This window comes from Mytilus californianus, unplaced genomic scaffold (genome assembly GCF_021869535.1).
Source record: "Mytilus californianus isolate M0D057914Y unplaced genomic scaffold, xbMytCali1.0.p SCAF_2, whole genome shotgun sequence".
In the NCBI taxonomy this organism is placed as follows: domain Eukaryota; kingdom Metazoa; phylum Mollusca; class Bivalvia; order Mytilida; family Mytilidae; genus Mytilus; species Mytilus californianus.
This window is the reverse complement of record NW_026262668.1, coordinates 87,203,930-87,217,924: the sequence shown is the minus strand read 5'-3', so window position 1 is coordinate 87,217,924 and position 13,995 is coordinate 87,203,930. Positions and strand designations below refer to the sequence as shown.

Here is a 13,995-nt window from a genome sequence, read left to right as displayed (position 1 = left end):
ACTTATACCACAATAAGACCAGAAGTGTAATCTGTAATCAGGATGCAAGTAAAAGAAAAATTGATGACAGAAAGTAAAAAAAAACGTTATATGATTTAATAGTAAGTTTTAAGAATGCGTAATTATTTGAACATTTCACAAATGAGTACAAATATTCATCCTTAGTGATGTGGTATAAACATATCGCAATAAAATACCATAACAAGCTGACTGATAAGTGACTTTTTATATCATTTTTTTTTTAAAAAACTAAACTAGAATGGTATCATGAAGTGTGATAGGAAACTCAGAGTATCAGAAATTAGAAATAGCAACTAACTAACCAGCCTTGAATGATATACAGAGATACTTTATACCTATCATAAGGTTACTTATTCTATGTTCCATTCCCACACTATGAACACATTACTATACAAATGTTACCATTTTGCAGAGAAAGAAGAGAAAAGGCTGAACATGCAGCAAGGGAACGACAAGCTGCAGCAGAGAAAGCTGAACATGAAAAGGGTGACAAAGAAAAAGCTGAACTTGAGAAACCTGAAAAACAGAAAGAAAAAGCTGATAATAAATCAGACAAAGAAGATAATGATAAAGATTTACATAAAAAGAGAAAATCTAAGTCAAAGATTGTACGCAAAACTAAATTAGAAAGACAAGTTAGTAGTGATGAACATGTTTTGAGTCGCTATGAATTAGGCCGGACTCTTGGGGATGGCAACTTTGCTATAGTTCGACAGGCAAAGTTGAAAAACTCGAATAGTGAATATGCTATGAAAGTTATAGATAAACACAAGCTAAAAGGCAAGGAACACATGGTTGAAAATGAAATTGAGATTATGAAAGACTGTCACCAACCAAATATTGTGAAATTGTATGAAGAGTATGAAACTCATGATAAAATCTACCTCGTGATGGAATTAGTTAAGGTGAGTTATTATAGAGTCAGCTTCAGATAGACTGGAATCTACAGAGTGATAGGAATTTACCATTAGTTAATTAGCAGTGAAGTAATTGTGTCCCTTGTATTATGAAAATAAGGAGGCCAAGGAAGCAGCTACCTACCATAGACCAAAGGACAAGGAAGTAAAAAACTATAGGGCACTGCACAGCCTTCAACAATAAGCAAAAGCCATACTGTATAGAAAGCTATAAAAGTGTCCAGTAAGACAAGAGGTGAAACAATTCAAAAAAGAAAACCAACGCCCTGGGTTTTGCTGAACACAACAAATGAAAAACAAATAAGGCAGACAGCGACTAACAACGACCATTGAACTATAGGCTAATGATCACTTGGGACAGGCACATAAAGAATATGGTGGGGTAGAACATGTTTGTGAGGATCCTATTACTCAGATGAGAAAACACAAAAAACAAAAGATATCTAATGGTCAACATATGGTCTTCAACAATAGACAAGTGTCTACACAATATGTTGATTAAGCACAGTCCAGAAAACTGTAAATAATTGTACAGAGACTATGAAAGATGTGCCATCAACACCAAATACATGTATACCCATTGACCATATTTTGCATAGAAATTAAGCATAAACAATGGAATCCATATTTGAAATGTTTAAAAAGAGACATAATTACTGATAAATAACTAGCAACACAGCCATTTCATAAGAATCATACACCACACAAAATACAATATTTAAGGAGTCATGCTGTTCATAGAAAAGTACTATGAATGTTTAGTATGTCCTACTTAGATATCTTAGAGCTGGCAATGTACATTGTTTTAGAATAATATTATGGCCAAATATTGTTATGTAATTGCCCATGTTTAATGGCTTGCTTTAATATCTAGGCAGAAATTCTTTACTTGTAATCTTTATTGCATTTTAAACAACACTAGAATGTCTTTTTTTCATGTTCAAATTGTTATATGAACATGAATTGAAAGAAATTTCATAATATTGACCGTTCAATGTTTTATGAAATCTTCAATCAGTTTTTGCATGGGTTTGTTTTGTACACAACACGGATCAATGTCTGACATTTAAAATTAATGAGAAACAGTAGACAGTAACTGTATACTTCCTGTACATAGTGAGTTTCCTGGGAGAGACAATGTGATGTAGGTTTTGCTCATTGATGAAGGCTGAACAGTGACCTACAGTTGCAAGCTTCTGCATCATTTGAACTCTCATGGAAAGTTGTCTCATCTGCAATCATACCACATCTTCTTATTTTAATAATGTAATTTTTTCTTTGTGGTTCTCCAGGGGTGTGATATATGAATGAATAGTGATATGAGACAGCAACCCAACAAATAAGTTAATTTGAATAGGACATTTGAAGGTTACCAAATTGTTTCTCAGTGGTTGACAATTTATCAAACCATATTGTAGACTTAATTCATTGAATGAAAATAACATGTACCAAGTTCTCTCTCAAACACACATGACTATCTCATCTCCACCTAAAAAAATAATAATGAGTAAACAACACAGTTTAATTCAGGGAGATTTTCTACTGTTTCAAAACAGTACTAGAGTCTGTAGGTAATAAGAGCTTGACTTTTAATTGTTTACTGACTCAACATAAAACTTTAAATTGTTTAAAATTGGAATATAGTTTGAAAAAGTAATTTATGGTGGAAACATTTTATTTATGAATAAAATTTTTTTCAAAAATGGACAAGATTTTATATTCCTTATTTGTTATTCCTACAGGGAGGAGATTTATTTGATGCTATTACACAGAGTGTCAAGTTTGGTGAGGTAGACTCATCACACATGGTCAAAGACCTGTGTAATGCTCTATTTTATCTTCATTCACGGTCAATAGTTCACAGGGATCTCAAACCAGAAAATTTATTGGTAAGTTTTATTTTGCAGATAAGATAGAAAAACATTATGTGATTCAAACATCATAGAAGGACACAGCAAAATTGACAATACTTATAGGAGCAATGTATTGCAGAATTGGCATTTCTGATGAAAAGATTAAATCAGAAATTTTGAAACTATTGGAAACCCTACACCCTACAGTCAAAGTTAACCTTAGCCGGCTTACTAGCTAGATTTAGCACAACCCTTTATGGGTTTTTGTTTCTCTCTACAGGGAAAGATAACCTTAGCAAGGTTTGACACAGCTTTTTTGGATTTTTTAAACATTTCAATGCTTATCAACTTATTGTTATTATTTCAACCTTCAAACTGTTTGAATTTGGCACCACTGATGATCATGAGTCTTGTTTAGAAGAAAAGCACTTCTGAAATACTAAAATTATAAGCCTGGTAACTTTATGACCTTTTAAGCTATTCTTGTGAATTTGTGTAAATACAGTCTTCATTTGAGTAAATGTTCATTGACATACATTTAATGTTATGAAATGGTGTAATCAATAAATCATGGAAACGAGAGTTTTCTGTGCTGTATTTAACCTTCCTAACAGATTTTGAACGGATATTATGTAACAAGAATATGCATTTCCTATGTCCAATTTGTTTATGAATTATGGAAAGGAGTTTTATTGAATTTTGAGGTTTAAGTAGTTGAAATGATATTTAGAATACATATGACATGTTTGTTTTCATCAGTATTAGTTTCTATCCCCAAAATTGCCTTTTATGAAAAAACCATGCAGGAATTTTGTTCTTAAAGGTTGCCAAAAGACTTTATCTGCAATTTTCAGGCTTTATTGGTTGCAAGTGATGTATACATTTTATGCTTGTGAGATTTTTTTCATCCAATATTACTGGTTGATTGTCCCAAGACTATTAACTTCATAACTGATATTTACAGGGAACTCTTTCCTGTATTTGGATCTTAAGGGGGTTTTACTGTTTTTGGTGCAGATTGCCTACTTCAAGTGTCTCCTCAAATGTATAAGCACTTTCCCTTGATTGTTAGACATCATTTTCATACAGAATGTTTTTACATCCTGGTTTTTTTTTAGCGTTCACATAGTCAGTTATGAAACAACTTTTCAAAACACCTTTCATCTATACATTTAAATTTTCTGTAGCTTTTGTAAAGAAACCTAAGCTAATATTTATGTAATTAAATGATCAAATACTTTTAAATTTTCTAATTTCTATGTAAAACATTAATTTCTTATATAAATTTTTTAACTTTACCTTGATGCTCTTTTAAAGAAATCTGTAATTATTGGACAACTTGAATTGCAGTAAGGTCATGAAAGTTAATACAGTCTAAAGTCACTGCACAAGTGACAAATTGCAATTTTTAACCTTGAGTTTATGAAATTAAATAGTACTTTGTTAATCACTTTAATTGAGCAATCTGTGGGAATTTCTGCATGAAGTCTATTGAAGGTTGTTGATAGTCATTATATCTAACTAATCAATTTATTTTTTTTATATTTATTAAGGCTAGATTTTTCATTTTGATGAAATCTCTAAAAAGAAAAAAAAAACCAATGGGTTCTTGACAATTCCTATCTATTTTGCCATAACCATGCAAAGGTGATTGTGGCTCTTTTATCCCATTCTCTTTTTTGGAAAACCAATATGATATATTAGATAAAAAATTGACTGATTTTCGTTGGTTGCCAATCTTAATACAAGAAATATAGTCTACAGTGTTGAAAGCCATGTATCGATCATAATAGTAATTTTATTAATAATTTGACATAATATAAAGAAATGGTTTTAAAATTTGTACAGGTTCACAGAAATAAAGATGGAACAATTTCGATAAAGTTGGCAGACTTTGGTTTAGCGATGGAAGTAAAAGAAAATATATACACAGTGTGTGGTACGCCAACTTATGTAGCTCCAGAAATCTTGTCAGAAATAGGTAAATAATTTCAAGTTACTTTAAGAACACAGAGAACTTGTGGCAGACCTTTTGGTAAGTCTGTATGAATAATATTCAGCAATATTATTTTTGTAAATTTTTACGATTTTTATGCCCCTGGCGCAACAGAGGGAGCATTAAGATTTTCCCTTGACCTTCTGTACATCGGTCCAGTGGATATTGGTGGGATCATTTTCATTGTCTAAAGTTATGTCCCTTTCTAAATGGAAAATTTACAAATTTGTGGTTTCTGCAATCCAAATTTACTTTGCCTCTACCAAATGTTATGAAACTTATACACAATACTTACTACCACCAAATACAGATCAAGTTCAAATTTAGGTGGCATCACTACACCGTTTTCGAGTTATGTCCCTTTATAAATTAATAATATATATTCTGCAGATATAGAGTCACTACATTGAATGAGTTATAATATTTCTGTACCCAAGTCTTTTGAATTATCAAACTTCAAACTTGAAGCTTGAGAAAACGTGTGAAATTATGTAGTAGATTACATCCCTTGACAATGTATTGTTTTGTTTTATAGGTTATGGATTGGAAGTTGACATGTGGGCTGTAGGAGTTATATCCTATATACTGTTGTGTGGATTCCCTCCCTTTAGAAGTCCAGACAGAAACCAAACAGAACTTTTCGAGTTTATCAAAGCAGGAGAATATGAATTCCTCAGTCCTTACTGGGACAATATTTCATCTAGTATGTTTCTTACTATAGAAGAAAACAGTCTACATTTCACCTTTATCAAAACCATTTCATTTTCTTTTTAATTATGTGTATTCATTTCAATTGTATTTCTTATCATCCTGCTTCTAGCTAGAATCATATTTTATTGGATAAGAGCAATCCCATATTAAATTGTATTATGCTGAACTCACTGATGTAGGCCATATTGCTTTATGTCAAACATTTGATGATGTCTTGCTAGGTGATGCACATGTGAGTTCATTGATGAATGTTAGAAAATATTGCAATGTCATATACAGTAAGGAGATATTTAAGAAAATAAGATTTGATACTACAATTGCTTACAATATTCTCAAATGATTACATTGTATTGTCTCACTGTGGAAGTTCACTTTGCTTATTTTGTTTTATCAATATTCAGGTGGAAATACATTGATTGTTACAACATTAAATTAATTATTAACCATAATGAATATTTTATGGAAACCTGTTATGATTACCTATGATCATATGTAAACTCACCACATCTTGGTCAATATAGTTATTTAGTCATTTCCCTGAAGAGGTTTAGGAATAAAATTCAAATGAAAAACTAATAGAATCTAAATCATCCTAAGCATTCAAACATTTCAAAATCTATGAAAGCAAAATATAATTTGGTAACTTGAAGATTTTTCTTTTTAGCTGACATGGCCCATGTGAGCTATTGCCATCACTTCCATTGTTGTCTGTAGTCGTTAACTTTTCAAAGATTTTCTCCTCTGAAACTACTGAACCAATTTCAGCCAAACTTTGGGTGAATGATCTTTAGCTATAGGGTATCTAGTATAGTCTCCCCTCAGTCAACATACATGGCCACCATGGCTAAAAGTAACAAATTTTTGAATTTTTGCCTATTATTTTAATTATTGACAGGTGAGTGATTCAGGTTCTTAGGAGCTTCTTGTTTCCTAATCTTTCTGACTGATATCAGTACTCTTTGAATATGTAGGGATTTGTTCTGTATGATTGATTTATGTAGAGTTGTATGATTCTTTCAAAGATGAATCAGTTTCTTGTTATCATTTTAACAATTTGTGATTATAACAGAGGTAATGTCATTATCTAAAGGCTAGACATAATCTTGCTAATTTCACATGAAAAGTGAAAGTGATTGATTGGAATCTTGTCTTTTATAGTTGTTAACAAAGCAGTTTTAAAATGGCAATTATTTGCATCTTTTTTTTACCATGTCTTAATAAAAAATAATTGGCATAGATCTTGACAAAATGTGATTGAGTAAAAAAGACCTTATTTAGAAGTAAACAGAAAACTGCAGATAACATACCTGACCTTTTTTATTTTAAAGGTGCTAAAGACATGATAGAACACTTGCTAGTCGTGGATAGGAAGAGACGATTTAATGCCATAGATACTCTGTCTCATCCATGGATACTTACAGGTGGTGACACATCACATCCTCAAGACAACGCCAAAGTAGAAGAAATGCGAAGAAATGCACGCAAGGATTTGGAATTACAAGCACGACTGGCATTAGACTCTTATCAGAAACAAAAAGAGAAGCGATTAGCTGCTCTGAGTGCTGCATAGTGATATTTTATATAGTGTTGATAGGTTTCTTGGATTTCCAGTTTAATGGAAAATTTATCCTACATTTTTTAACATCAGATTACACTGGAAATATTTTTATTACAGTTTGATATTGATTTGAATATTTGTTGACATTATCAGAGGACTTGAAAATTGAGTTTTCAATTATTTGCAACATTAAAACATTGCTGTATTTTAGTATTCACATGCAGCTTAGTCAGTTCTAATGCAAAACTATAAAACATTCCCAAACTCAATTGTGAAGTTCTAAGATAGTCTGTGTCTCTGGTGTCAATCTTATTTAACACCAATTGCATGATAATTTCAGAAAGTTAAGCATGGTTGGGATGAAACAACATGTCATCTGCATGAAATATCAAATTATTGGTAATGTCAACTGACCATAGGTTTTCTACAGGGTTTGGGAATCAATATAAAAAGTGGTCAAATATTTTAAGTGTAAATCAGTCAAAATCATTCCATTTTCTTAATTCACCAATGAGGAAGAACAGGCACATGCCTGGAAAAATGTCACATGATTAGACTTTTTCAACCTCAAAGTTGAAACCACCAATTTTCTGGAATTTCAATGTTGTGAAGTACCTGAAAAGTCATCTGTCGTTGTAATGGATATACAAACTAATTGATACTTTGGATTGTAGTTTGTTAGATGTGGAAGTCTGCAAGAAACCTTGATTAGGGTACATCTGTTTATTTAAGCTGTCCATATAGTATTTATCTGATAATTTTATATATGTTTTTGTCTCAATACTTTATACTGATAGAGATTTATTTTTTAATAATCCGTCCAACAGTAGTATTTTGCTCTGTGTTTTTTCTGTTAATTTTGACAATTTTTGTATTTACACATGACAATTTTTGTTAAAGCTTTTTAACATGTGAATGGATGTTCATTATGAAATTTGGCTCTGTCGTATTGTTCTACCTTTTTTTTTTAAATTATTTTTCAAAGTCATTCAGTGCTGATGTAGTATGAAAAAGTATTATAGAGGCATACATGCATTTCAAATTATATTATGATTTTACATCTATTTATTTGTTTTTGTTTGGAGGAGGCAGCTCTATTGAAGTAACATTGCCATTTGCTCCTTTAATAAGGAAATAATTGTAAATTTGGAAAGCTTTAATTTGAAAAAAAATATTCTGGTTTTTCTAGGATGAGATTTAATTTTCTTTGTATCTTCTTTCTTTCATGACTTTAAAAAAATAATTTCAAAATGGATTTACAACTGTCCTTCCACTATGAACTTTAAGCTGTGTTAATGGTGTCTTGAATGTAAGTGAATGTGATATCGACGCACTACACAAGTAGTTTTTGTCTATGTGCCAAAAAACAGATTGTTTATATATTCGTTGCTATAACAAAGATGTAAATATACTTGTTTCAAATTCTGTGATATAAAAATCTATAAAAAGTGATATGTATATATATATATAAATATAAATAGAAATATATGTTAAAATATTTTTTCATGAAATGTATGTGGTGATGAATTTATCACATTTCTCCAAAATATCATTATATATTTTATCATTACAACAAAAAGGAACTAACAGTTACAGAGTACAAAAGACTTGAGTTTAGGATATGAATACCATTTGAATGGCAAATGCCCAGTTAAAGAAATAGTTACAGGTTATCTCCCTTGGTACCTCCCCCCACTATTTATGACCTGTACTAAACATATCGTTACATTGTTTGAGGTATAGGGTTATTGTTAAGTGTACATTTTTGAACTGCTTATGCATGTAATGTGTAATTTTGTTTAATGTCTATTTTACACTAAAGAATTTAAAATTTCAGGAAAAGTTGTATTTTGTTTTACTTTTGTTTTATTCCAATATTTTTTAGTTTAGTGGTCATTAATTATCAGAATATCACGACTTTTCATTTGTTTTGAAAATTCATTGTTAATGACAAATTTTTAATTAATAAGAAATTCGTAATCATTGGTTTCATGATATCAAAACTGTATGTGCTGTTAATACTTTTTAGTATTTAAATGAATATTCATTCATTTCACTCATACATGTATGAATATGTAAATGACATGCTTGCATGAATATTCAGTGTATAAGTGTCATAAGATTCCATGTTATTTCTAAGCATATTTGATATATATATATTAAAGTTGCTGTTTACTTACTTTTTTTTTAGACAAAAGACATTTAAATGGTAGTAAATTTAATTTATTAATAAGCTGTATGAAGATTATTTCTTAGTACATAAATCTTAGGTAGACTCCTTTCCTGCTGAAGTGAATTTTCAATATATTATTAAGTTATTGAGAAAAAACATTTTAATAAATTGAAAAAGAAATCCACCATAATTTATATTCCAACAAATAATTTGACTAAAGCTATGTTCATTAATTTCCAGTCCATCTAACAATAGCATGTAGAATGGGGTAAAAAAATCTGTCCAGCTTTATATTGTTTTTAATCTCCATTCTAGCAAATACTATGTAAAACTGAAAATATTTTATGTATTTTGTATATGAAGGAAATTATTTTTAGGGCGAGACAAAGGTCTTTGACCTACAAAAACATGATGATGTACATTCATTTTATAAATCATTTTCAGTTTATGAAAGAAGCCAGAAAATCCAATGTATTCAAATGGAGGATCCTGAAAGGTCTATTTCAAATAATGTCACTATCACCAGGAGAAGGAGCCTGCCGTTATTAGTCTTATAAAAGCTTTGTACCAATCAAAACATAGCTTAGAATTGTATCTTTTACCAATAAACAAAATCCTATTTACAAATCTTAATTATAAATATCTTGTTGGAATTATTCAAAGTAAAAAAAAAACTATTTTGTCCTGTAATGATGTTTAAAACATTTTTGATTTTTACTTTATGGTTAAATTATGTTGTCAGGCTTTTTTTAACTGCTGGAAGAATATTTACAATTCTCATGATAAAATCTCAGGATAATTTTCAGGATTGTATTTAAAAATATAACGGATACACTGTTGCAACGGTATAGTCTTGTTACTATGGAAATAACTTTTCATGTTACACTGGTTTATTGGTCAATAATAAAATATAATTCATAAGTCATTTTGTTTCTTTTTTAGCTCACCTGGCCCGAAGGGCCAAGTGAGCTTTTCTCATCACTTGGCGTCCGTCGTCCGTCGTCGGCGTTAACTTTTTACATTTTGAACTTCTTCTAGAGAACCACTGAATGGAATGAAACCAAACATGGCATGAATGTTCCTTATGAGGTGCTGACCAAGTGTTGTTACTTTGTAGCCGATCCATCATCCAAGATGGCCACCAGCGGGGGACTTAGTTTAACATAGGACCCTATGGGAAATACATACAAATGACTTCTTTTAGAGAACCACTGAATGGAATAAAACCAAACATGGCATGAATGTTCCTTATGAGGTGCTGACCAAGTGTTGTTACTTTGTAGCCGATCCATCATCCAAGATGGCCGCCAGTGGGGGACTTAGTTTAACATAGGACCCTATGGGAAATGCATACAAATGACTTCTTTTAGAGAACCACTGAATGGAATGAAACCAAACATGGCATGAATGTTCCTTATGAGGTGCTGACCAAGTGTTGTTACTTTGTAGCCGATCCATCATCCAAGATGGCCGCCAGCGGGGGACTTAGTTTAACATAGGACCCTATGGGAAATGCATACAAATGACTTCTTTTAAAGAACCACTGAATGGAATAAAACCAAACATGGCATGAATGTTCCTTATGAGGTGCTGACCAAGTGTTGTTACTTTGTAGCCGATCCATCACTCAAGATGGCCGCCAGCGGGGGACTTAGTTTAACATAGGACCCTATGGGAAATGCATACAAATGACTTCTTTTAGAGAACCACTGAATGGAATAAAACCAAACATGTCTTGAATGTTCCTTATGAGGTGTTGACCATGTGTTGTTACTTTGTAGCCGATCCATCATCCAAGATGGCCGCCATCGGGGAACTTAGTTTAACATAGGACCCTATGGGAAATACATACAAATGTCTTCTTTTAGAGAACCACTGAATGGAATGAAACCAAACATGGCATGAATGTTCCTTATGAGGTGCTGACCAAGTGTTGTTACTTTGTAGCCGATCCATCATCCAAGATGGGCGCCAGCGGGGGACTTAGTTTAACATAGGACCCTATGGGAAATACATAAAAATGTCTTCTTTTAGAGAACCACTGAATGGAATGGAACCAAACATGGCATGAATGTTCCGTATGAGATGCTGACCAAGTGTTGTTACTTTGCAGTCGGTCCATCATCCAAGATGGCCGCCAGCGGGGGACTTAGTTGAACATAGGACCCTATGGGAAATACATACAAATGTCTTCTTTTAGAGAACCACTGAATGGAATAAAACCAAACATGGCATGAATGTTCCTTATGAGGTGCTGACCAAGTGTTGTTACTTTGTAGCCGATCCATCATCCAAGATGGCCGCCAGCGGGGGACTTAGTTGAACATAGGACCCTATGGGAAATACATACAAATGTCTTCTTTTAGTGAACCACTGAATGGAATGAAACCAAACATGGCATGAATCTTCCTTATGAGATGCTGACCAAGTGTTGTTACTTTGTAGCCGATCCATCATCCAAGATGGCCCCCAGCGGGTGACTTAGTTTTACATAGGACCCTTTGGGAAATACATAAAAATGTCTTCTTTTAGAGAACCACTGAATGGAATTGAACCAAACATGGCATGAATGTTCCTTATGAGTTGCTGACCAAATGTTGTTACTTTGCAGTCGATCCATCATCCAAGATGGCCTCTAGGGGGGGGGGCTTAGTTTAACATAGGACCCTATGGGAAATACATACAAATGTCTTCTTTTAGAGTACCACTGAATGGAATGAAACCAAACATGGCATGAATGTTCCTTATGAAGTGCTGACCAAGTGTTGCTACTTTGTTGCCGATTTACTGTTCAAGATGGCCACCAGGATATTTTATTAAATAACGGGACCAATATTAATCAAAATTTGGCCTCAATCATTATTTGGGTATCTGTTATGATTTTTATCTATCTTTACATGATTTCTAAAACCAAAGTAGAGTCAGGTGAGCGACACAGGCTCTTGAGAGCCTCTAGTTATATATATATAAAATTAAGAAGAGATGTAGACCATTTATGTAGAGTACAGAAATAAATGATATATATTTGTACCTGAAACAGATATAGAAATGCAATGCTTTCTGAATTTTTGTAAATTTTATTGCACCTGCCACTGAGTGCCAAGGGTATATCATTACATCATTACCCATCCAAAAGTTGTCCAGAATATTTATTTCTATAAAGATATTTTGGTTTTTATACCCTGCCTACAATAGTAGTTTGTCCATTTATCTGTTGAATTTTAGGTTTAGATAGGATACTCTGAAGTTGTGGTTGTGAAATTTTAAAAATATGCCACAGATTTTGCAGATTACTAAACATACTAATGTAACAGTGCATTTCATGTTAAAGTTTTAAGTTTAAGTAGTTTACTGTGGTATTGTGGTCACGTCAACGTAACAGTGCATGTCATGTTAAAGTTTTTAGTTTAAGTAGTTTACCGTGGTATTGTGGTCACGTCAACGTAACAGTGCATGTCATGTTTAAGTTTTAAGTTTAAGTAGTTTACTGTGGTATTGTGGTCACGTCAACGCAACAGTGCATGTCATGTTTAAGTTTTTAGTTTAAGTAGTTTACCGTGGTATTGTGGTCACGTCACGTAACAGTGCATGTATAATACTAAACCCCTAACAGGAAGGATTGTGCCTGATATTCATATGATGAAGACATAACTTTCAATCAGTTTAATTGAGGTCTAGAGCTGGCATGTCAGTAACTGCTAGTAGTCTGTTGTTATTTATGTATTATTGTCATTTTGTTTATTTTCTTTTGTTTCCTATTCTGACATCGGACTCGGACTTCTCTTAAACTGAGTTTTACTGTGCGTACTGTTATACGTTTGTTTTTTCTACATTGGCTAGAGGTATAGGGGGAGGGTTGAGATCTCAAAAAACATGTTGAACCCCGCCGCATTTTTGCATCTGTCCCAAGTCAGGAGCCTCTGGCCTTTGTTAGTCTTGTATCATTTTTAATTTTAGTTTCTTGTGTATAATTTGGAGTTTAGTATGACGTCCATTATCACTGAACTAGTATACATATTTGTTTAGGGCCCAGCTGAAGGACACCTCCTGGTGCGGGAGTTTCTCGCTGCATTGAAGAGCCATTGGTGGCCTTTGGCTGTTGTCTGCTCTATGGTCGGGTTGTTGTCCCTTTGACACATTCCCCATTTCCATTCTCAATTTTATGTCATGTTAAAGTTTTAAGTTTAAGTAGTTTACCGTGGTATTGTGGTCACATCAACGTAACAGTGCATGTCATGTTAAAGTTTTTAGTTTAAGTAGTTTACCCGTGGTATTGTGGTCACGTCAATGTAACAGTGCATGTCATGTTAAAGTTTTTAGTTTAAGTAGTTTACCATGGTATTGTGGTCACGTCAACTTGAAACATGTGCATTATTATGTGAACTTTTAATAATACATGGCAAATAAGGGTTTATACCCAGATATCACGGTTCATTGAACACGAATGTGACATTATGAGCAGGGCTTTGTGTCCTATGGACACATATTCTTGTTTGGTTTATAAGTGATTAATTACCTTCACATGCTTCAGATTAATCATTTGTGTAGCGGTAAATATGAAATAATTTTATATGAAAATTTCCTACATGGTCCAATGTCATGTATTAGCTTCTCAAAATCACTGATTTTCTAAACGATTATGACACCTACATCCATACATAATTTTATTTCAATGTGTGAAATGGTTTTAAAGAAGAAGCTGTTTACATACCCTACATATTTAGATATAATGCATTGCAAATTAACACTATTGGATTGTGACTATA

At 32.6% G+C, this 13,995-nt stretch overlaps 1 protein-coding gene and 1 long non-coding RNA gene across 8 annotated transcripts in view; both read left to right on the top strand.

Moving 5' to 3' along the window:
- LOC127730379 (serine/threonine-protein kinase DCLK2-like) overlaps positions 1–10,154 on the top strand; it is a 67,408-nt gene extending 57,254 nt beyond the window's left edge. For all 7 annotated transcript variants that reach the window (XM_052238756.1, XM_052238755.1, XM_052238754.1 and 4 more), the window contains 5 exons: positions 434–926; positions 2,681–2,827; positions 4,640–4,772; positions 5,323–5,490; positions 6,827–10,154. In XM_052238756.1, coding sequence (XP_052094716.1) covers positions 434–926; positions 2,681–2,827; positions 4,640–4,772; positions 5,323–5,490; positions 6,827–7,068 — 1,183 coding nt within the window. In that variant the 3' untranslated portion in view covers positions 7,069–10,154. The remainder of the gene's footprint in view (positions 1–433; positions 927–2,680; positions 2,828–4,639; positions 4,773–5,322; positions 5,491–6,826) is intronic.
- A 502-nt stretch (positions 10,155–10,656) lies between these two features.
- On the top strand, positions 10,657–12,284 carry LOC127730381 (uncharacterized). The gene is made up of 2 exons (XR_007995088.1): positions 10,657–10,816; positions 10,983–12,284. It is a non-coding gene; the product is annotated as an uncharacterized LOC127730381 (long non-coding RNA).
- Positions 12,285–13,995: the final 1,711 nt, after the last annotated feature.